General features: G+C 58.1%; 1 protein-coding gene across 1 annotated transcript in view; it reads right to left on the reverse strand.

Annotated features, from left to right (window-relative positions):
- MYOM2 (myomesin 2) overlaps positions 1-22,744 on the reverse strand; it is a 61,891-nt gene extending 39,147 nt beyond the window's left edge. The window contains 10 exon segments of the mRNA XM_032468748.1: positions 320-481; positions 3,222-3,386; positions 4,121-4,171; positions 4,263-4,351; positions 10,238-10,330; positions 11,383-11,540; positions 11,626-11,764; positions 15,200-15,361; positions 16,606-16,724; positions 22,594-22,744. Coding sequence (XP_032324639.1) covers positions 320-481; positions 3,222-3,386; positions 4,121-4,171; positions 4,263-4,351; positions 10,238-10,330; positions 11,383-11,540; positions 11,626-11,764; positions 15,200-15,361; positions 16,606-16,712 — 1,126 coding nt within the window. The 5' untranslated portion in view covers positions 16,713-16,724; positions 22,594-22,744.
- Between the last annotated feature and the right edge of the window lie 2,003 nt (positions 22,745-24,747).

The raw sequence follows: 24,747 nt of genomic DNA on the forward strand, positions 1-24,747 counted from the left end.
GTGCTTGAAGTGGGGGGACTCAGGAGGGCGGGAGGCTGGCCGTGGTCTTCTGCCCCTCATGCTGAGGGAGTCTGAGGGAGCGGACGAGGTGGGGGACACGGGCGGCCCCACAACCTGCCCTCTCGCTCCACACCCGCCCCCTCTCGGGCTCCCTGCAGAGTTAGCGGTGGGGCTGTGTTCACTCTTCACAGACATTCTGTAAATTCCAGCAAGTGACCAGGGACTGACTGGGAAGGACAGCCCTGGTCCACGTCCGCCCCGGACGCTGTCGGGGGCACCCAGGGAACCAGCACTCAGTCCCGCCCGCCAGCCCGCGCACCTCGGACAAACAGGAAGGCGCTGTGGTCTCTGACCCCTCCCCTGGACACGATCCTCAGGGTGTAGAGGCCCTCGTCGTCCTTGTTCAGGTGGCTGAAGGACAGCGAGGCCTGGCCCTCCCCGAAGAACATCTTCGTCCACTGGGACTCCTTCAGCAGCACATCTGGAAGGAGTTCAAAGCGAGATGCTTTCAGGGGCGCCGAGGACCCCGGAGCGCACCTGCAGCACAGACGTGCGAGGCCCGCGAGACGCCCGCGCCCGGCCCCGGCGCGCCCCTCGCCGGGGGGCCGGGGACAGCGTTCCAAGCGCGAAGGCTACAGCTTGTCGGAAACGGGCACGGCTCTGCCCTCGAGCGGCACCGAACCTCGACGCTGACCCCAGGACGGGCTCCACCAGGTTCCTCAGAAATAAACCGTCAGGTGCCGACAAACCCTCCTCAGAAGGCCGCGGCGCCACAAAGGCCAATTTTGAGAGAAGAAATTAAACGATGAAAAAACATTCCACACCGGACGTTGCGGAATCGCAAAGAACAGCGAGGAGAAATCACCCTTCACCCACCGATCTGGCAGCATCTACAGCTGGAAAGGGCAGGGAGCCACGCTCACATTCTGGTGGGAGCGCAGCTGTGCAGATGCAAAGTGAGAAGGCCTGCCCCGGCCTTAAAATAGGCTCGCAGCCCGGACACCACGGCACAGACCCTAAGAGCTGCCCCAAGGTGTCAGAAGGCAGGTGGTGAGGACTTTATTCCAGAAATGTTTGCAACAGAGAAAATATAAACCAGCTCAAACACTGAAACGCAGGGCAGGGACGGCCAGCTCACATAGTGGGGCACAGGGAGCTCCCGAGCTACGGGTGCCAGAGGACGGAGGCTGTGTGCCGTGCTCTGCTCAGCGGAAGAAGGAGACTTCAGATTCAAACCGTGTTCCCTGTTGTAACACCTGCGTACGGATCCAGAGAGACAGCACATGACAGACAAACAGAAGTAATTTTCCCCATAAGCCTACACTGCATGTGTTAAAAGAAAGGATTTATTTTTATATTTTTAATTTTTAAAACCTGGCACATACCGCACCTGACTGGCAAGCTCAGGAGGGCCCTGGGCCACGGGGCACGGGGATGCGGGGGGCACGGGGTATGACTTCCACTCCACTTAATCGGCCTCACGTGCAAATCACACCCAGCGTGGTCTCGGGTTTTATTCTACGGAACAGGGGTTTTCTGGCCTGCGGTCACTTTAGAGTTCTGATCCCCCTTAAATTGTGTCCCAGTTCCAAATGTCCTTGTCACTCTGCACTTCCCGAGCCCGGCAGAGGGCGTCACTTTGTGGGCTCCCGTCGCCTCGGGGCCGACAGGCCACTGGTGGCTCAAGGCTCCTTAATTCTAAAGAGTAGAAAACACGTCGTTGCCTCTTTAGGTCTGAAAATAAGCCGGGGAGAGCAGCCTCCACACATTCCCACTGGAGCAGCAGGGCCTGTGCCGGGCTGGTGGCGGCAGGCTGTGCGGAGCTGGGCTCCCAGCTCAGCCCCGGCCACGGCCGCTCCAGCCCCCGCGGAGGACGGCCCGTCAGACACGGCTTTGAACTTGCCAGGTCCTTTCAAATCAGTCAAGCCTGTGAAACCGCGTGTCCCCAGAACTCCGGGCACTTCCTAGTCACGGGAAAACCTTCTCAAAGCATTAGGAGAACTGTCCTCAAATCCACTTCATCTCCCTCCAGAAAGGGTGAGTTAGACTCCTAGAACTTGAATTAGACCTCAAATCTTACACTAGAGCAACAGCGGGTGAACTGGACCTCCTCGGCCACGGCAGAGGCTCTCCCCGCCCCCGCCCCGTCCCCTTCTCTCCCTCGTGGGGCATAAAAATCAGACGCGGCCTGAATGATCAACCCAACAGGCGTCAAGGGTCTGCAAAGCCAGCTGTGCGCTCCCCCGGCCCCTGCAAGGTCACGGGCCCTCCCCGACCCGGGACACGTCCCCGCACCCGGGCCCGGGCACCCCCCCCCCACCCTGAGGCCTGCTCATCTTTCAGCAACCTATTTTTTCTTTCCATAAAGCCCTCCGTCATCGCTGCAAACCTGCTTTCCTGGCTAAGTCCGGCAGCACGCTGGGCCAGGACCACACATTTGGCAAAGCATCTCACCCCGTCCTGGGACATTTCTCACACTGTATGGAGACACGGCTTTACCATTCTGTGTGTTTTCCCAACCAGAATATAAATATCTCACGGGCAGGAGTGGCCTACGATTCTCTGTAATATTCCACATTGTGTCAGGTTCTGAAGAAACATGGGTGGAACATCCTGTGACTGCGTCCTCGGGAGACACGCTCCCTTTAGCCCAGAGATGAAGCCCCTCCCACACCCTGCACACAGCCAGCTGCACGGAGCAGCCGAGCTGGCTGAGCAGCGGTGCCGGGCCAGGTGGGGCCTGCAGCCAGGCGGCCCGGGTTCGAGTCCCAGCTCGGCCCCTCCGGGGGTGGGGGAGGTGGGGTGAGCTCCTCGTCTCAGCTGCCCACCTTGCGGGACTTAAGGGCACTTACATCGTGGTCCTGATGAAAATCAAGTGAGTTACGGCACTCAGAGCAGAGTCGGGCACAGACATGCCCTCAAGGTGTAGCTGTTGTTTTTGCCAAGGGAAAACAGACACAGACGCCTCGCCCACCCTTTCTCATCCCTTGGAGACCCTCCTGATGGGGCTATAAAGCCCCAGTGACTCATCTAAATCCAGGCGCCCCTGTTCGCCCCGTTCCCTGGGGAAGTTCAAGGCCACGGGTGCTCCAGGCTCTCCCCCGGCCCACGGCCATCACAGAGGTGGAGACAAACACGGGTCAGCACTAAGGTTTACGACCCACCGTTACCCCAGCGAGGCCCAGATCGGAGCCCGAGCCCAAGCGCGAGGCGACACTCACCGTCCCGGTACCACTCGGCCCGCGGCTGCACCCTCTTCAGGTCTGGCGTCACCAGCAGCGAACACTTGAGGGTCAGGGTCTCGCCCTCTCTCCGGAAGGTGACCCCAAATTTCTCCACAAACTGCACATCGAAGTGCATGTATGGGATCACAGACGACGGGGGCACTGCGGAGCAGAGGGACGCGGTCAGCGCAGGAGGGGCCGGCGGACACGTGTCTCCTCCCCCTGCACCCACCTCCTCCAAGGAGCCGCGTCCTGGGGTGAACATCGTGCCCCGGGTTCTCGTGTCGAAGCCCTGGCTCCCCAGCCCAGTGGTTAGGAGGTGGCCCGCGGGGGTGGCTAGGGTTGAATGGGGTCACCTGGGTGGGGCCCCTGGTGGGATCAGTGCCCTGGTAAAGAGAGGAAGAGACCCAGCCCTCCCTCCTCCAGTGAGGGCGCAGCAAGAAGGTGGCTTCTGCAGATGGCACCAGGCCTCCTCCACCCGGTGGGCTCCTTGACCTTGGACCCGCAGACTCCGGAGCTGACGGAAGTAACTGTCTGATGCTTAAGCCTCTGGGTGTGGTGTTCGTTACAGCGCCTGAGCTGACCAAGACACTTCTGAAGCGTCGGAAGAGCAGCCGTGGGGTCGTATCTGGCCATCTCAGCCAAAGAAGGATGGAGGGGCCGGGTGTGCGGGGAGGCAGCCTGAGCCCCGTGTGGTGAGCGAGGGTTTACTTAAATTCTGCATCAGCCCCGGAATCCATGGCCACGACCGTCAGCACATGGACCCCGGCCAGGAGAAAGGGTCTTTTGAAATATGGTTTTAAAATAATATTTGATGCTGAAAAATATGTATTTTTTAATTACACGCTATGTTTGTACACATTTTTCCACACAAAAAATGAGAACAATCAACTTACACCCGATTGGGAGTCCCACCGAACGGAAGGGCTCCTCGTCGCCTCGGAACCCTGCAAGACAGCCAGCGCTGGTGCTCACAGCGGAGAGACGGGGCGGGAGGGCACCCCCGCAGCCCGCGCGCCCCACCCGAGGCAAACTCACTTCTCACCACCACCGCCGCGTTGGTGGACACCTGCCCGTGCACGTTCGTGGCCACTGCCGAGTAGGTCGCGCTGTCGTCAAAGTCCGCCCTGGGAGGAAAAGAGCGAGACGTCGCCCCAAACGTACTGCGTCCTGTTCTCTAGGAGCCGGTGGCCCCAACTCGCACACGGCCTCCCCCGAAAGCGGCTCGTGTGGCCTGGAGCCCTCGGTCACGAGTGATCGGGGCTGGAACAGCGCCAGCTCTGTCCTCGAACGAGGTGTTAAGTGTAGACGCGGGAGAGGTCAGGTCCCAGGCCGCGGCTCGGCTTCGGCTTTGCGGGGAATAGACGCGCTGGCTCCCCTGCAAGCGTCGTTTCACTCTCAAGGGGAAGCCTGTCTCCCCTCTGGTTCTGTTTTCCCACGTCTGCAGAATTCCTAGTTTTATCTCGTCAAGGGGCAGCTCCAGGGGACACAGCCTCCTGGAGAGTTAACCCCTCCCCCCTCCCCTGGGTTCCCACGTGCACACCCCAAAGCAGGGTGGTCCCCTGTAGAGAGTCCCCACTTGAGGGCGTCATGAAAGCCCCTGGACCGACCCCGCCTGAGGCTCCCAGCATCCAGGGACGCGTGTTCTCCCCGGAAAGGACGATGACGCAGGAACTGCAAACCCCCATCCCCCAGGGGTGGGCTCCTCCACCTCCCCCGTCTGTCTCACAGAAGTCGAAGCTGTGAACTGTCTTCCCACCAACTTCCCCCAAAACTTCACCAGACAAGAGCAGGTGAGGAGGGGCTGAAGTCTGTGGGGCCCTTACTAAACGCTGGCGCTCTGCCGGTGTTTCACGCCGGCTGCTTTGTATGAAGACAGTGCCATGGCCCCGCTAACGCGGCGGGGCAGTCGGCCCTTTAAGAAGTGGGTAGACACGGTCCACAAAACCCCCAGATCTGCAGCTTTCTGCTGCTTCTCCAAGAGTAAGCATCACGGACACAACGGAAAAATACAAATACAGAGCAAGTGAAGTTACTCAAGCCTCACTCGACGCATCCAGTGCCTCCAGAGACAAGCCCATTCCTCCGAGGTCCTTAGGGATTTCATTTTCTTCTCTCTTCCACTCCGAGCCGAAAACAGCGTCTTTGATCAAGAACTGCAGTGTCTCCAATGAAGGAGAGAACGCTTGAGAGACCGCGGCTACCTCCCTGAGCTCCGTCCCTGCCCCAGGAGGGTCCAGTCCGGTTCCAGGGCGTCAGGCAGACCAGCTGGTCTCCTTCCACGGCTGCTCCCACGGACGTTCGGGCTCAGGGCCTTCTCTTCAGCCGCACCTCGGGGGCCGGAAGCCAGCCACGAGGCCCGCCAACGAAGCTGCCATTCTGGCCTGGACTCAGGGCTGCTTTACGGGCGGCTTGAGAGCAGGCTGCAGGGACGGCCGTATCCCCGGGGGCACGTCAGATATCCCGGAACATGGACGCATTATCCACCACTAGGCCTTGACGCCTGGCGCTGATCCACCCACCTGACGCGTGCGCACACGCCCCCACAGGGCACAGGCCCTGCGAGCTGCCTCTGGCATGATGGCTGGGTCCGGGGAGCAGGGTGGAAGGCAGGCTTACTTCTCTTCCTTAAACCTTAGGCATTGCTTGAATTGTTTTTAATCTTGCACTTGGGTTATTTCTTCCAAACAATGAAACCACTGTGTTTCCATCCGTGCATTCTTCTGGGATTAGCCCTCCACTGCTCTGACAAAGCCCCCGCCCAACAGCAGCCACACAGCAGCCTGGAGAAGGGGTCATGTACCCCCAGCAGGGGTGGGAAAGCTGGAGACCAGGGCAAAGCGGGGGGAAGCAAAGGGCCCCGTACAAACGCCACCTTGAAATCCCCTGATCGGAGGCTGGACCGGGACCCACACGTGACAGACTCAGCAGTAGGAGTCACGCGGCAAAAACGAGCAGCACCCCCAGGGCGAGGGCGAGGGCGGGGCGGGGCGGGGCGGGAGCAGCGCGGGGGCTGACCCTCCCCACCCTGGGCCAACCGTCAGCGTCCCCTCCCGACGCCCAAGGGAGGCGTTTTCAGTGCCTGAGCCCACGGGGAGTCCTCGGAGGGGCTGAGTGTGGCCGTCACTCAGAGTGTGTCCATCGGTCACCACAAAGCTCTCCAACATCTCCTGCACTGCCTCCCCCCAAGCCCCGTCGGGGATTGTCCAGTCTCACGGTCTCCAGACTGTCCCGAGGTCCTCAAACCGAATGTGCTGCCAACTCCTTCCTGCATCTGGATTTCAGCAACACTTAAACACGCAGCACCTCACGTGCAGTCAAGCGCCGACGCACGGGCCCGCCCCGGGCCACACTAACACGTTTGTGCGCCTACGGCCCTCAGACAGGGCCGCTTGCCTTCCCCGCTTCACTGACTTACATTCTGACTCCACGTCAGACTTAACGCTCCCACTGGCGACTAGGTATCTCTGCGAAGCAGGATTATTTTCAATATTGCGCAGTCAGAATAAAATCAGGGCAAAACGGCTGCTGGGATCACAGGGAGGCTGTCTCCAGACACAGGTTACAGCCGCCGGATACGTCTTATCTACTGACTCGGTAATAAGTGAACAGCATGCATCTTAAACTCCTCAAGTGCATTCACTGAACTCCCCCACTCCACTCGGGGGACACTGATGATTAAATAAAACAATGCATTTGAAAACAGTTTGCAACTTCACAAGACGGTGCTCACTGTGTACATTATTGATGAAAATGCATTAGCTGAATTCTTGAACCAAAGTTCAGAGAAGGTTCCCCGTCTCTCCTCCACGAGGGCCCTCCCTCTCTGCCTTTCCATCCCCACAAACAGTGCGGGTCTCAGGGCCGTGGGGGCCGCGGGGAACGGCTGGCCCACCACTCCCTCGCCGGGCACCGCTGGAGGAATCCCAGAAGGAGCCTCGTAAGGAAGGGGGGCACAGGACCAGCCCCGGGCGCCGGGCCCACCTGAGAAGAGTGTCTCCCACGGGAGCTGGAGCCCATCCTTCACCGAATTGGGACCCGGCCGGGAGCTACCTAACACATTAGCGCCGACGGGCTGGCCCGGTGACCCGTCAGCACCTGGCGCTCAGCGGAAGGGACCGAGCTTGGGAGAAGCAGCCTCACAGACTGCACCCTGAGCCTTTTCCATCAAACACAAACGGACGTGTACGTGCCCACGTGCACACACTCGGAGGAGAGGGCCCGCAGAGGCCCCCCCAGAACACGCAGACCCACTGGCCTCCCGCAGCGGCCCCCAGGGCAGGGCGCGCCCAGTGCGGGCTGTGCGGGGATGTTAGACCCCCCGGCGGCAGTTACTTTAATCCCAGTCTTCTTGCCGTCTCTCCTGCAAATGTTCTACTTCGTACGAAACACAGTGGAACGTGTACAAATACGAGAAAGCGTGCAGCGTGGACGGGGGTGCTCCTGCGTCTCCGTCGCCTGCTGGTGCAGGGTGGGTTCCAGGAAGCCTGGCCGGGGGGCACCGGGTGGCAGACACAGCAGGGGGCTGGGCAGCAGGACCTGGCCGATGCCGAGGAGGTGGTGCCCAACTGAAAATTCCGTCCACCGGTCACTTGGAGACCCTCATGCCTGACCACCGCCCAGAGGGCTCCAATCTTTCTCTCCTTCCCAAGGCCACACTCAGGAACGCGTGTCGGCAGCCCGCAGAGTCTAATTCGAGCCTTTACCGCGTGCTCTCAGAAACTGCAAGCAAGTGCTTAAGGGGCAAAGGGATTTATTTTCTGTTTGGACAGGATCCCAGAACAGACAGAGCCAGTCTCCTCTGGTCTCAGTTTTTACCAGCTTCCATGGGGCCCTTTTGCATCCCAAAGCAACTATCTGAAGTGCCCAAAAACAGCTCCACGGGAGAAATTAACAACACTTCATCTATTTTAAAGAGGGACAGGCAGAGGTCTAAGTGGCCGAGGAATTTCTCCTGGGTAGTCAGGCCCCCGTGTCCTCAAACTCTCAGCAGTGCTGACACGGGATTTAAAGTTTAACTCAAAGTAGAATTTGAATATCAAAGTCTAAAAATAAAGTGCAAGAAGAGGTTCGGCCTGGAGCCCTCTGGCGAGGAGACGGGGGTGGTGGTGATGGGACAAAGCACAAGGTGGAGTGCTCCAGACACCTTCACACAGGCACAAAGCAGCGTTAAAATTCTTTGCAGAAATAGAAGTCAGGCCGTGAGTCCCGGGAGAAAATCTTACGAGCATATAAAATAGTGTCAAGTCCGACCAGCATGGAAGGGAACTAAATTTCCTGTTCGGCGCTTCAGGAATTCGGTGACAGCCGCCAGGGAATATTCATAGGAATAAATGTCACTCTTGTAACCGAAGGAAGAGTGGCAGCTGAGCCAGCGGAGGAGGGAGCCAGCACATTCCACAGCACTCAGCCGGCCCGGATCAGATGATGGAAACTCAGCAGTTTGGAATGAACAGCTGAGATCAGCTGTAATTTGTAGGCTCCCCCGGGCTCTTTTTCTGAAAAATACCCACATTTCATCTGCTCAGAACGTCCCAACGCGGGTAAGCCTATTGGGAGAAAAGCTGGTCGGGGAAATTTCCTTTCCCACATTCCTCGAATACTTGCGAGACTGCGCAAACGCCAAGCACGTCGGAGGAGGAAGGAGACCCCTCCTGCCGTCTCAGTCTCCTGGGGCCTCGCTGGTTCAAAGCCTCTGTCATTCCCAACAGAGACGTAGAAGCTGCCAACACAAGTGTGAACAGGGCCTTTCACGCTTGAGAGAGGGAATTTGTTTCGCTTTTTAAAACAGTAACTAAAACGCAGCTTGAAAACAAACCAGTTGCTACCTCAAACTTACCCTAAGTAGCCACAGGGCGGCCCAGGTTGGTTAGAAAAGGGTCACCCGGTCCCCAGATAAAGACACTCCTCAAAGTGAAGGCAGACTCTCCCTAGCTGGCATGGCTACCTGCCTGTGGACGTTTCTGGGAAGTCTGGAAATCAAGCGAGAGTGGGCTGCCTAGGGTGTCCCCCACGTCCAACCCTCTGCCGTCCTCGTCCCGGCGGAAGCAGGAGCCCGAAGCTGACACCCACATCCAGTCCCTCAGCAAAGCCTCCGGCTCCATGCAAAGCCGGCCCACGCCCAGCCCCCGGCTCCCCTGCACCCCTGGTCCAAGCCCCCCGTCTCTCTTGAATTCGGCCAGGCTGTCCGACACTCGGCCCTTCCACCCACCCGCAGTCAGAGTGACCCTCCTGAAGCTAAGTCAGGTCTCCCCCTTCCCGCCTCTGTGGTCTCCCCGTGGCCCCCGAGGAACGGCCGACGTCCTGGCGACGGCTGCAGTCAGGGACTCCTCGCGGCCCTGGAGACACCTGTGCCCTCCTGTCCCGCAGGCCCCCCACTGCGGTCCCGGGGCCCGAGCCTCCTCCCCGCACCTCCCTGTCCCCCCACGCTCCCCGTGAGCCCTGCCCCGAGACAGCTTCCCCACGAGGGCCTGCCCGGCCCCGAAGCACCACACCCGCCCCGGTCCCCGCCCGGTAGCAGCGCTCACCCTCTCTGACCCACTGTGGCTCACTGACACTGGCCGTCGGACACGGGGAGGAACCCGAGGTTGTTTTACTCGCCTGTATGTACTACATGTTTCCAATTTGTTATGAGAAAAAGCCAGACATTAGATTTCCTGGAAGAGTCGGCTCAGTGACTGTTGCCCAAACCTGGCGGGGACGCGGCAAGCTGCTGACCAGGCGTGAGGCCGTCTCTGCCTCTCCCTGCGCCCTCACACCTGGACACCCTTGTCCTTCCTCCCACCCTTTGTCCTTTCGTCCCCTCTTTGTTCCCGGAGCAGCCTGGGCAGAGCACTGAGTCCACGTCCCTCGGGCCTGACACCCAGGGCACTAGCGTTGTGTCCACCGCCCGTCTCATTAGCTGGGAAAAGCACGACGTCGCACAGGACACAGACGTGGGGCCCCCCGTTGTGTGTGGAGGGAGGAGCACGCGGGCAGGTGCTGGGGGTGCACGGCCGAGCCCCAGCTCTCACCTGTTGATCTCCAGCGTGTGGACCCCGTACTTGCTCTCGATCCTGTACTTCCCCGGCTCCCCCGCCTGGCAGATCAGGCTGCCGTCTTTATACCTGAACGAGGGAAGCACTGCTCTGAGCGTACAGGCAGACAGGGCCCGGGCGGGTGTCCCCTCGTCGCCCCAGCGCGTCATGACCCTGCCTCTGCCAGCGTCACCTCCCAGATCACAGCTCAGAGCCCCGGGGCCCAGCTCAGCTGTTAGGGACAGAGCGGCTCCGGCAGGATGCAGACCCCTGGGCAATCCTGAACTCCGACGGAGCCTGGGCCAGCGGCCCCCCTGAACCTGTTAGGAACCCAGGACATGTCCTTCCATAGAAAAAAATGGAGCCAATGTCGGGGAGGCCCTGGGGCAGCCTCCCGAGGCCACAGCGGAGCTGGGACGCCTGTGGAGGGTTCTGTGGGACCCAACCCCGCCGGATCCTGCCTGGAGGATGCTGGCCTCGCCGTCCCCCCAGGGCAGCAGGACTGCAGCTCCCCAAAACCAAGGCCGAGCGGCTCTCGGCCTCCCCAGCCCACCGCCTGCGCGGTCAGAGGAACAGGGCTCTGCTCTTCTGCTCTGCCCCGTGCGGGACACGGGTGGCATGTCTGTGGGTCTGTGGCGAACGGCAGACTCCGGCAGCACTCCCACCGAGCGGGAGAACACAGGGACGGGTGTCAGCTTGAGAAGCACATGCTGAAACGGAAGTGTCAGTGGGGCTCAGAGATTCAATTTTTCAACATCACGCGACTGGAGGGACCCTCGCTCCATGGTTCTGGAGCCTCGGAGCTTGGAGCCTCCCTCACGAGTCTACACAGGCGTGAAAGCAGTGCCACCGGTAGAAACGCTGGTCACGTCAGGGAGCCTGGCTGCAAACAAAAGTCCTCTGGAAGCTCAGCGGGGTCAGTTTCCCAAAAATGAAAGCACTTGCCCAGGATTTCCAGTGCCCCCCACCCCGCACCCCAGCCTGCTCCTGGGCGTGTGCACATGCGTTTCCCAGAGTTTCAAGCACGCTGGTGGGTGGAGTGGGTGTCACGTGCCGTGCGTCCCCGGCAGGTGGACCTTCTCCATCAGCTCGGGTGAGCCGCCCGCTGCAGAGGAACCCCCTCCCAAAGGGACCCCACTCACCACTGCACCACAGGAGTGGGGAAGCCCTGCACCGTGAAGCACAGCTTGACAGGCATCCGCTCCCACACGGTGTGTGACCTCAGCCGCACCAGGATCTCGGGCGCTCGGCTCAGCCGCTCCTCGTACGAGGGCCTATCCCAGGCCAGCCTGTCGTCCACCTGTCCCGGGAGGCGAGCGGTCGGGCGTGCGGAGGGCACCAGGCTCCCGCCATCAGGCGTCCCCCAGGCAGCCCCGAGCCCCTACCATGTGCTGCAGGGCGTATCTGTCCAGCTCGTCCCGAGCATGGGAGCGAGCCAGGTGCACATCCTCCTCCAGCTGAGCCAGCTCTCGGAGGAAGCGCTCCCGCTTGGCCTCCCCATAGGCGGCCACCAGCGACCGGTACCTGCGGAACCAAGCAGCCACGTTAGTCCCGGGCCACGGGCCACGGGCACGTGTCACAGAAGGCCTGGGACCAGACACGCACTCCCCCAGGACTTCCCTATGTAGGCAAGACTTCTGTTCTCGTGGCCTCTGTCTTTCCAGAGCCGCACGTTGGCAAGCGTGTTAAATCCGCATGTGAAGGGCTGTAAGGAAAGGCGGGTGCACGACTGGTGACCAGACATCCGCCCGCCTTCCTCCTGCAGAGGCTGCAGCCTCACCACCAGCACCCGCCGGGCGCTCACTCCCGGGCGTGGGCGTCGGAAGTGGCCCTGCATGGGGCGCGGGTCCCCACGGCGCATGGCAGGCACAAGGCGCCGTCCCACAGTGAGTCCGCGGCCCCTGAAGCCGGACCGCTCCTCTCCCCTTGTGCACGAGGCAGCTCGCGCCCAGCAGGTGCTCAGTGCAGACTATGCTTCGCTGTGAGTCGCCGAGCCCTCCAGGACTCGGCCTCCCTGTTTGTAAAACAAGGAGGCGGCTGCCTTCAGGGCTTGAGACTCGGGGGTGGGGTCCTGGGGGCAAGAGGTTGCTGGCGGTCAGCTCCCACATCTGAGACTTTAGGGAACGCCGGGCCCTCTGCGGGACAGCAAACAGAACCACTTGTGTGGGGAGGTTGCCATTTCCGGGTGAGTTTAAGACTGAATTGAAGCCCTTTGAATGAACAGATGCTGATAAGAAGTAAGTCTGTGTTCTAGAAAAATACAAAGGCTGAAATAAACAACTCAGCTTCTAACCTGCGGGGCCAGAGAAATGAGGGCCACCTCTGGAGCCCCGCGGGCCACACCCCGGCCCAGCGGTGCCTCCGTGCTCCAGGCCGGCCGGCTCCCCTCTTCCCCACTGCTTTCCCGAGGTCCCCGCAAAGCCAGAGGCTTGCTGTTCCAGGGGCTGCGTGGGAAGGGAAGGCGGCTGAATAGTGTGCAGGCGGCAGAGCCGGGAGCAGGGGAGCTGCGTGGAGGAGAATCGGCTCCTGCAAGTTTTAGGCACCGGTGCCCATCACAGGTCACCCATCACACCAGCTGCAACCCCTTCCCTGTCCGGGGCCACACACACAGGAGCTGCTCTGCGAGTCCGCGTCAGAGAAGCAGTGAGCGCCTTCCTCAGAGAGCTTGCCGGAAACGAGCCCCCGTTTGCAGGGAATCCCACGAACTTCCAGTGACAGCAAAGGCAAACCTCTGTTCGTGCCACAAACTGTCACGAGAAGCTGAAAAGCCAGAAGTCCCACTGGGACCTTGTGTAAGATTCCTACGTGTGTTGGACTCGCCAGCAGCACACCCCCCCCCCAATGTTTTATACTAACTACTAGGCCTGGAGTTGCTTCCCCTGACCCAGCCCCGAGCCCCATGACCTGGCCACGGAGGACGTGTCCCTGCTGCCTGGGGTGAGGTCTCGTGGCTTCGGCCTCTCGTGCAGAATGTCACTCATCCTGCATCCGCCCTCATCGCGAGCCCCTCGGACAGCTGCACCGGGCCGGGAGGCCCACTTTCCACAGGACACAAGTAGGGGCATCAAAGGGACATTTCTAATCCGCCGTGTCTACCAGGAGGACACACCAAGACCCTTCAGAGCACAGCGATGCTCTGCTGGAGTCTACATGAAGACACAAGCTTAGCTCACACTCATGATCCCACACCTTCATCCTCTCAAAGGACTGACCTGTCCTGCGAGTGAAACCAGGACCTGGCACAGGAGGTCGGTCACGCCCAGGGCCAGCGAGGGCGGTGAGCCGTCACGACAAGGACTGGGGCTCACTTAACGGCTCCCATCACCCTGGCCCGGGCCAGGAACAGAGCAGGAATTGCAATAAAATCTCCATTAACCCTGGCCCCGCTCACCGAAACCCACAATTACTTAGATTTACTTTTAAAGGAGGAAAGACCTAATTTCAGTAAGATCGTTCACAGGGAAGACGTGCACACGGCTGTGAGAACAGAACATCGTGAGGCCCAACAGTGCAGACTCTCAGAGCACGGACGCTGGGCTCCGGGGAGAGCGGCACACGCCGACCCCCACCCGCCGCACCTGCCCCGACGGCCTGCCGTCTGCCCTGAGCGGAGGGACACAGCGAGACCCCGGTCAGTCACCAGTCATCAAAATACGTTCTCGAGCCAGGTTTGCTGTTGTGGGAGAGCAGCTTCGCGTGTTCCTGGAAGGTTTCCAACAGCCAGGATTGTCCAGAAACTTTTTTTTTTTTTTTTTTGGCTGAAACCACACAAATCACAATAACCCACTTCCTGATCGCTCAAATTAATGCAAGTTTACTCCCCGCACTTCACCCCAGGAAACTGAGGGCGAAGACGTTTATACGACGAGCTCACACCAAGGTATGATGGATGAAGACAAAGTTACGGAGCTCCAGCCTTCGCACTCCCCAGGCCGAAGCCCTCAGAAGAGGGAGGACCCTCTCCTGACCCGACGCCTGGAAACCCAGACTTCCTAACGTGCACATTTTGCAGTGACTCTCATAAAAGAAGTCTGCATCCGGCTGTAAAATTAGCTTACGGGACGAAGCGCCCACAAGGCAGCTAACAGAGCGTTCAGACTTTTAAAAGCACAGGCTAGTCTTTCCGGCGAGCTGGTATCTTTATTAAGCAGCTTCCTGACTCATAGTGCAACTTTCAAACTGGAACTTGCTTACCCAACCCTCATTCTTCCTTCTGGTTTTGGGCGTTTTATTGATATAGAGACAAATTTCTAGAAATAAATATCAGAGGGAGGTAAGGAAAAAACCACAGGTACAAAGTGAAGCATTCACAAGATGATTAACTGCTTTGTTCTTGAAAGGCCCGAGGGCGTGGGCCACCTGTCTCTCTGGGAGCTGGAAACAATCCCAGGACCGGTGTCCTTGCTCCTCCACCTCATCCCTGTGACGCGCCCCCGTGAGTCCACTGAGCCGCGGAGCGCGAGGGGGGCAGGGCCCTGCCGCTCGGTCTGCGCCCAGACCACTGGCCCCTGTCTGGACGACCCCCTGCCGGCACCTAAAGCTCAGGGCTGCTCCTCAGCCACCGAAGAGGCTGTGAGAGGACGTTCAGAAGCCTCAGTTCCCGCCCCTGGGTCTTGATGCTTCTGAGCGTGACAACCCCGACCTCTGGGGAAAGGTAGCGAGTCTGGGGGCCGAGGGACAGCGGCCTGAGGCCAAAGTCCAGCTGCGACACGGAGGCCATGGACGTGAGTCCTCTGGGCCCAGAGTCATCCTCCGCACGAGGATGCAGAAGTCCATCCCACCTGCTCTCCAGTCGGGGTCAGTCGAGATGGAGATGGTGGCGAAGGGACTGCACGCGGTCACCGCAGCAGGTGCTCCCCTCGCTGCTCGCTCACGGCCCCCTTCTCCCTCCGACCCGCAGAGCCCCTCCCAGGTCCCCGGGCGGTGTGTCTGGGCGGCAGAGGTGGGGGGGGGGGTTACCTCCTCTTAGTCTCCTGCGCCTCCTCCTCCTCCAGGGCGGCGCTCACCCTCTTCGCACAGATCCTGCAGGTCGTCGCTCCTTCCGCCGTCTGGCTGGATGCTCTCTGGGAAGACGACTTCTGGGCGACAGTCTTCTGGGAGGATGACCGGGTGGACGTACGCCTTGGGGAATGGTGACAAACTGCACGTGTTAGGGAAGTACAGAAATGTGCCGCCACAAACCACAGAACTGTCCCTCCTTGCACAGGCCAGGCACCTGCACACGCAGGCAGGCAGGCACATGTGTGTGCTTCCCATCCATGTGAACACAGTGCACACACACCCCCGTCTGCCCACACGCTCAGCCTGCACACGTGAGAACACACGCCTCCACTCAGGCACACGCAGACACGTGTGCCGTACACACACGCATGCACACCCCCCACATCCCTGTGCGTGGCCTCCACCCCCGTATGCACAGCCCGTCCCTCCCAGGGGCGCTCTTCCAGCCCGAGCTCCCCGCCACCCCCTTCAGGACCAGCGAGTGCCTTCAGCCCTGTTGGCCCGAGCCCACGGTTATATATATCTGAAGGGATCTGAAGCTCCCCAAGGCTGCCGGGAGGCACAGCGAATGTTTGGCTTTGTTTGTCAGAGGGATGGCAACTCACCACAGGGACCGCGGGCGTTTCTAAATATAGAGCGCGGGGACACGCACGCCAGCGTCTGAGGCCCAGCCTCTCGGGCAGTGAACAGATTTGCTTTTTTGCCACGTGTATTGTTAATGTAGCAAAATTATCTTTGCTACAGGCTCCCTCTGAACTTGACTCGGTCCCCATCAACTTCATCCCACTGAGAGTCTTTTCCAAAAAGCCCTTGCTTTTCGGTGACCTTTTAGATTCTAGTTCTGGAAGCTGTGTGAAGAGGATTGAAGTCAAGGAGCACTTTCTGAAGGTCCTGCCTTGTGCCATAAACCAGGGGCTCGGAGCCAGTCTACCAGGCACTCTGAGGATCAGCCGGGACCTCCCAGGGTCTCCCAGATTTACCCAGGATCTCCCAGGATAAGCCGGGATCTCCCAGGGTCTCCAAGATTTGCCCAGGATCTCCCAGGATCAGCCGGGATCTCCCAGGGTCTCCCAGATTTACCCAGGATCTCCCAGGATCAGCCAGGATCTCCCAGGGTCTCCCAGATTTACCCAGGATCTCCCAGGATCAGCCGGGATTCCATGTGGCACTCCAACACAATCTGCTGTGCAGCCGGCCCAGCCGTGTCCCCCTCTGGTGCTGGACATGGGCACTGGGGGCACCAGAATCCCTCCCCAAACCAGTCCGCCTCCAGGTCTCAGGGCCTGGAGGAAGCTTCCTGCCATGAGTCAGACGAAGCTCGTAATCAAAGCTTTGACAGGTCGAATCAGTGAAATCCAACTTACTTTTTCGCTGCATACTCATCCAGGAGGTACCTTGTTTGAATATTACGGTACGACTGGTCAAAGTGTTTGTGTCTCTTCTGGTAGAAAGGCAGGGTGACAAGGGACATCTTTGTGTTCACCTGCGAACAGAGAGCCACAGCAGAGCTGAGGTCCTGAAAGTTCTAAAGCGGTCGGGCTCCTGCGGTCCTAACGTGCTGCGTTGTTCCAAAGCCGGAAATCAACTCCAAGTAATAAAACCCTTTTACTGCTCGGCCATAAAAAGGAACGAAATAGTGGCATCTGCAGCAACATGGACGGACTTGGGTTGTCATACTAAGTGAAGTGAGTCAGAAAGTGAAGAGAAAGATAAGTATTACATGGTATCACTTAAATGTGGAATCTTTACAAAATGTTACAAGTGAACTTATTTATAAAACAGAAATAGACTCACAGACATAAAGAACAAACTTACGGTTACCAGAGGGGACAGGCAGGGGAGGGGTAAATTAGGAGTTTGGAGATTAACATACATAATAAAACAGAGAACCAACGGGGTCCTACTGGACAGCACAGGGAACTACACCCAGTGTCTGGTAACAGCCTCCAATGGAAATGACTCGATAAAGAACAGATGCATGGATACACACATGCACGTATAGCTGAATCACTTCGCTGCATTGACACGTTGTGGATCAACAATACTTCAAGTGAGAAAAGGGAAAAAATAAAAAATTTTAAAAACCTTCTTGGCGGGGGAGGGAAGTAAAAGAAAGGAGATGTGCGAGGAAATGATCTCGGGCACCTGTCCCGTTCCCTGGGACCTGATTTCATTTCGCGTTTGCGTCCATCAAAATCAGAAGCTTGGGCTGCATGTCTCACTTCACTGTAAACTCAACTGCCATCTACAGAAGACTGTGTTTGTTCACAGCAATGCGCACAGCCACGTGTGAGATAAGGACAAAAATAAAACTCAGATTAGGGAGGTAAACAAACCCCGAGAGCACAGGAGACGAGGAGATAAGGCTCCACGAAGCGAGGAGGGAGCACGCGGGGCAGCGCGGGGCAGCGGGCAGCCCCGGAGGCCCTGAAGCAGGTGATGTGGTAGAACAGCCCTGACGTCTGGGGAGCTGACAGGGGAGATGGCGGTGCGGGGAGGGTGTCCCAGGAGGCAGGCAGGAGGCAGGAAAACACAGGATCTCAGGACACGAAAGAGGAGACGGGAGAAGCCACTCTGGAAAGACCAGGACCACGGGTGGAGGGCTCGGCGTCTGCGGCAGGAGTCGGAGCCTCTCGCTGCTCCGGAGGGGGCTTGGAAGAGGAACGCGTCTCCAGGACCCTTCCAGACCCTCCCTTCTAAAAGCACATCTCACGGCTACTTGCAGACTCGCTGGGCTGGAAGGGCAGAAGTGGGGACTGAGCCCAGCATGGCAGCCTGGGGGACGTGGGGAAGGGAGCGCTTTTCAGTTAAATTCTCCCCTAACGAGAAGTCATTGAGACCCAGCCAGCAGCCTGGGACGAGGGGGGGGCAGCGCGGGCGGGCGGAGGCCCTCTGCCGCACACAATCCCCCGGGGAAAGAAAACGCCAACTTCCTGGGCACAGGGCTCTTTCTGAAAAAGGCATGCGGACGGCACTCCTAACTCTCTGTGAGCGTTAGCCTCCCAAAGGCAGGGGCTCGAGAGCCCCTCCAGGCCTGAGCCCCGCGCCACTTGTGTTTACACTGGAATAGTCTGCCTGGTTTAAAGGAGGAACCCTCAGGAGGCCCCAGGGCACAGCCCAGGGGACAGAAGAATGGAAACCAGGAGCAGGAATGCCAGGCCCTGCCCTGAAATGGGTCGTTAAGTTCACTCTCCCCCTGCGCACACACCTCTAAGCGGATGGTGGAAAACTTCCCAAAACACATAACCCATCCCAAGTCTGTGCCTCACAGTCAGTTTCCATCAGACGGTGATCCCCTAGGATCGCAGAGCTGTGGCGCTTGGGAGGATCCTCAGTGTCCAAACCCCTGCTCTTCGGGGGAGGCTGGGCGGGGCAGGGGACCCGGTAGCCACAGAGGAGAAATGGTCTCCCGAAAACCATATGGAAAGGGCTGGCCATCCACAGGTCATCAGACTCCTATTTCTGGGCATTTTACACTTTTCCACACTAACTCATCTCAAAAGTCCCTCTTAAAAACCAACTAGTCCACCAACCACCACGAATCCATTAAGGGTCCAGCGTGTGTCCTATAGCACGTGGCATAAAACTGACTATAAATGTGCAGCAGAACGCTGCACCTACTGGAACGCAGGGAACCCATATCCCCTCCACCCTGCCTGTTCCGACGGATGCGCCATGAGGCTGAGGTCAAGTGCACAGGCTGTGACATCTGACAGACCTACTGACTCCGCACTTCGGTGTGACCTTGGGCTAACCTCGCGCGCCTCTAACTCAGGTAGTCTTCTGGATCCACGCCGTGCTTGGCACCGTGCTTGGTGGGGAGTAACCGCCAGAACAAGGCGGGCCCCACACGCTCTTGCTGTTTGCTGCTGCTGTTAAGCTGAATTCTGCAGGTAGGAGGAGGCATCCACAAGCATGCACTGATCACTCTAATATCTGCAACATCCCCAGCTGCAGCTCAGTGGGTCTGCTAATGAGTGACTCAAGGTGAATCGTGAAGAAAAGCTTCTCGCTCATAACGGTACACATTCCATTTTCTGTCCCTGGAGTGCCTCCCTGTGCTGGGGAAAGCTCACAGAGCGGGCATGCTGGGGGCAGATGTCACCACTCTGAACCAGTTTTGTCTCCGAGACGCCTTCTCCAAGGTACCTGCCCGAATGCAGGGAAAGTCAGCCACACCAGAATGCCCAGAGCAATCCCCGTGGCTGCCACTGCCCCGGTGGCCCTGCCCTGTCACAATATTTACCTACATCTGTGCTGTTACCCTTCAAATCTCTCTGCATTTCTTGGCAGAGGGCAGGGTCCAAGAGTGGCCTGGGTGGCAGGAGAGGATAAGCTATCTTGACACATTTAAACTGTGGCAGCCAGCACCCCCAAAAGAGGCGGCCCCCACTTGACAAGATGCTGCTCTTGTTTTGAACGTGGAAGGGTTGGGAAAGGTCAGCGGTGCCCACAGCTGGTGACCGTGCACCTTTAACTGGTCTGCACTGTGCGGTTCAGCGCTCCGTGCACAGGCCACACCCGGCGTGTCTGGGGAATGGTGTGACAGGAGCCTGTGTGACCTGCAAGTCCTCACACTTCCCACTGGGAGCAGACACTTCGAACAGATGAGGGACGTGGGCCAGAGTTTCCGGGGCCCCTTGCACCGAGGGCAGACTTACTGCTCCCACATCCCCTCAAGACAAGGTGGCAGCAAGCAGGCACTCGTCGCCCAGTGCCCGCTGTCACTAAAGGAAAGTCATGGGGGGGCCAGCAACCCGGGGGCTTCAGGACTCTCCTCGTTGTTTGCCCTGCACACCTGGAGCACCTGCCGCATGCCCGCCAAGCCTGGACCAGGGAACCATAGCATTTCAAGGACAGAAACATCTCAGAGACGCCTGCTCCAGTGATGGTAGCAAACCCCGTCTTCCGTGCCTTTGACCCCGGCCCGGGAGTGCCCGCAGGGCCACCACACAGCCCGAGCCCATGCCCAGGGCACTCATTTGGGTTCTGCCCCCTGGACCTCGAATTCCAGAACATTCCCAGCTGTCCCTGACCCTGCCCGGGAGACCGCCTGCAGACGGGGGTGAGCACACCTCTTGGAAGCGAGCTGTCTGCAGGCTCAGCACAGGCTCCGAAGCTGCATCCTGAGGGTCGCCAGGCAACGTGAGGACCACAGAGAGAACGTGGCCAGCTGCGCTGGGAGACACCATGACTAGAGGGCGGCAGCGGTGGTCTGCACGGTCTCCCCACACTTTCTCCTTCTCAGGGAAACGACCGCTCCCCCAAAGGCAAGGAGAACAGCCGTCCCCCAGCACGGGTTCTGGGGTGCACCCGGGGCGGGGCGCTGGGGCCTGGAGTCCCGCGCAGACCCCACCACCCACACAGCTCTCGGCTTCTACTTGCTTCGTGGGGACTGAGGGCCGGAGAAGGTGACAGATGGCGGCCTTCAAGCACTCAAAGTGCCCAAACTCGAGACCGAGTCTAAAGCCACCGGAGGCAACACCCCACTCTGAGCACCGATCGTCCTCAAATACCAAAGACGCGGAGTGGCCCAGGTCCACACACACGGGTTTTGGTGCTTTCCACAGCTGTAACTGAACTGACACACTTGAGATGCCGCCTCCCATTCCCGACCTCCTCCTGCGAGGAAACTGAGGCTCAGGAGGTGACGAGAACCCCCCGGTCACCGGTGCCCGGTGACGGAGCCAAGCTTCCATCCCGGCGTCTGACTGGGCACTGGCCCGCCTTCCACCCACGGACGCTCCTGACACGCTCGGGAATCATGAAACCGAAATGAAATGTGAGCCTGTCCTCAAGCTCAGGGGACTGGGCGCCGCTCGCTGGCTTGGTCCCGGCCCTTCCTGCGAGCACTGCTGGGGCCCATCTCTCATGTCACCCAGGAGGGTGACATCTGTGCACACATTTCAATTAAAACACATTTACTTCCATTTAATAGAAGAAACTGGCATTTGTGCAGCTGAAGTTGTCCAAGTTCACGAACACACCGCACTCGAGCTCCCCTAGAGGAAGAGAAAGGACCGGTCCACACCCCCAAACCACTGCGCCCTCCGTTCCCGAGACGACTGTGAATTACTTCCCCCGAGATTCTTCCAAACCTCTCAGCTCCAAAAGTAAATCTAACCGGGCACAAAATAGTTCTTAAACCGTCATCATCCGATGCGGCCTGACGTCTGATGTCCGGCAGCCAAACTCCCAAGTGTTCCTGCAAACCACCTTTCAGACCCAGGACTGAATGTCTTCGCGGTTTCTTCAGCTGCCTGTGCCTCCTCACGGCTACAGGCCTCTCCAGCTCCCAGGGAGCCTGTCCCTGCGGCCCCATGGTGTAAGCAGGGTCAAAAATGTGCTGCTTCCTGGACAGGTGATGTTCCAGCCACTCAGCAAGCTTGTCACGCATTGAGAGAATTCAAGACAAACCAACAGTCACACACCTATTTCCTCCCCTAAAATTGTACCCCCAGATTCTCCTCGTTTTTTAAAGAACAGGCACATGAGTGAAGGCACTAGTTTCATGCAAAATCGTTGCAAACATGACCCAGACTCGGGTATTAAATGACTCCTTTGAACACTCTCTGCTCCATGTGCTCTCCGATGCCCATTCATCTCTGCTCCGAGAGAAAGGACCTTGAGATCAGGAGGCAGAGAAAGTCAAGCATTTCCCCTCATAAAGACCCCCTTCGTCTGCCTGCCGGCCCCTCCCAGGCCCCCTGAGGGCAGGCACCCAGCAACCCCACTGCCTTTCTCTGGGGCAGCTTTTCAGGAGCACGACAAGAGAAAGCTCAGGCTCTGTTAGGAGAACTGAGCCAGAAAATTCTGCAGGACCATAACGCATCCAGAGGCACAAAGGAGACACCGCGGTCTTGAGCTGAGACCTCTGAAAAAGGGACAAGCACTGTGTTCTGCCCCGTCCCCTCCAGGCCACAGTTCAGGTCTAGGCTGAATAGCTCTGGTCTCTTCTTTCTTAAGAAATACCCTCATTTATTTCACACCATTTCAAACCTGCCCTCTCCTCAAAGGGGCTCTCCTTCCTGAGATGCATGAAAACTGCAGGCATCAATCAGCCAACCCAGGGACCCGCCGGAGGTGCTGCAAAGCCCGGGGTCAAGATGCACGTGCTGGGAAGGGGCCCCGAACCTCCCACAACAGAGAGTGTGCAGATCCAGACTGCATCAGAGACACCCGGGGCTCCGACCTGACTGCCGGCTGACTTTTCCAGCACGGAGACGACTGTGTTGTCCACTTTTCTTCACCCTGACATGGATCCATTTAGGAAATGTGAGTGCAACCAGCTGGTGCACAGCTACCACTCCAACGCCTCGAATGAGAAAAGGAAAGAAGAGACGGAAACTTACCCAGAGAGAAAGGAAAGCGGCAGAGAGGAGAGAGGCTCAGCCTGCAGGCTCCGGCCGAGGGAAGCAGAGTGTTTCTTGCTCCAAACGCCCGCCACTCCCTCCCTTTTATGGCCGAGGAAATGCTATTTATAGACCCTGGGACGCCTGGCCCCACACTGATACCTGCGTCGTAAATCATCAGCCTGATCTTAGGAGGGAGCAAGTCTAACTCCAGTTGGGGAAAATCGAAACATGGAAAGCGCCCTCCTGACTCACGAAGGGCGCTTTTCACGCCCAGGAAACTGAAGATGCAGCTACTGACCCTGGAGAAGAGGGTGGGGCTGGCAGCCCGCCCTCCCCACGCATCGTCACACAGCGCAGGAGTTCACAGACTCATTTTCAGTCCTTGGGAGCTAGTCTCCCTGGTCCCTAAACGGGCATTCCCAGAGGGGTCCCTAGCCACCACTTGACTGCAATAAGCATGTTTACCATTTTGGCCGCAGCCCCGAACTCCAAGGGCACGGTTAGCCATGGATGGAGGATGAGGGACAGTGGCCTCTGTGGTTGTGAGTGTTTGGTTGTTTTTTGGTTTTGTTTCTGCTTTTTAATTTCAGAGACGACTGGCGCTCTGACTCGGTTTCATCCTGGGGTTCGTTTAGCCAGAACTCCTACCTAAAAGAGGACCTGTGCCTAGTCGGCAAGTTACATCTTATTTATAGTCATTACCACAGGCGTGCGCGGCATCCGAACCGCCCAGATGACTGCAGGCTGCCCGTGCTTTTGCACAGCATGTGTCCAAATATAAATAACATGCGACTGGCATGATCGATCTTGGCTGTCACCAGGCACCCACTGCCCAAGGAGGGCCCCGTCTCAGAGGCCAGGCCCAACCGTGGTCCCACCGGGAGCCGGGGGGCTTCAGCAGGCCGACTGTGGGGCTCTGTCTCCCCATCGGTAAAGCACGTGAGAGCAACTGGCTCTGAAGTTTGCTGCAGAAACTAGAGAGAAAAACATACAGGACATGCCCAGGAGTCTGAAAAACAGGTCAGTGGACAAGGAAAGGCACACAGGCGCACAGACATGGACACAACCCAGGTGCCCGTCAGCAGCTGACCAGCTTCAGGTGTGGTGTAGACACATGCGCTGTGGAATATTACTCGGCCATGAAAAGGTATGGAATATTGTCATCTGCAGCTACATGGATGGACCGAGAGCCGTTGCAGTAAGTGAAGCCAGCCAGCCAGAGAGAGGCAAATATCGCATGGCATCATGTATACGTAGAATCTAAACTATGATGCAATGAATCTATATCAAAACAGAAAGAGACTCACAGACGCAGAAAACAATCTATGGTCACCAAAGGGGAAGCTGGGGGAGGGATGAACTAAGAGTTCGGGATGAACAGACACACACCACTATGTAAGAGCAAGACACACTGAACCCCAATTTCTGAGTGCGTTTCCCTGATACACCTTCTCGTTTCTCCTGATGTCCCCAGCAACCCACCCACCAGACCACGGGCCCCTTCTCCCCAGGTCACAGCACAACCTCTGTGCTCAGTGAGGCTGGTTGGATTAACCAACAGAGGGGTAGGTCAGAGACGTGGAAACTCACTTCAGTAAACGTGACAGTGAATAGTGGCTCAGAACTGAAAAAACATCCAGGGTTGACAAAGCGAGGCTGTATTTAGTAATTCTTTACCTCCATTTATCGGATACATTCACACATATCTATGTATATGTACTTTATATACATGTACACTTTAAAATGTACACATACTTTAATTAGTATTTATGGGACATCCACTATGTCCCCAGCTCTGCGCAGTGGGTGATACATCAGGTGTCCCAGCGACTCACACTACTGTCTGTGACGAAGGAGTTCTACCCTACAGACAACCAAAACAAGACTGTGCCCAGCAGGACGGGGCTCTCGTCTGCAGCAACTGAAAATCCAGACAAAATGCAACAGAGAGAGATGAGAAGGTGAAGACGGACAGAGAATGCACAGAATAGCTAGGACAGACAGACCGACAGATCGATGGTGGATGACTGGTGATAGAGGACCGACAGACGGACTGGCCAATACAGATAGGTAACTGACTGACTGATAACACCTACATTATTGAAAGGTTGATCGATAGATTGATGATAGATATTTGATAGACTGATTGAT

Source organism: Camelus ferus, chromosome 26 (genome assembly GCF_009834535.1).
Source record: "Camelus ferus isolate YT-003-E chromosome 26, BCGSAC_Cfer_1.0, whole genome shotgun sequence".
Lineage (NCBI taxonomy): Eukaryota > Metazoa > Chordata > Mammalia > Artiodactyla > Camelidae > Camelus > Camelus ferus.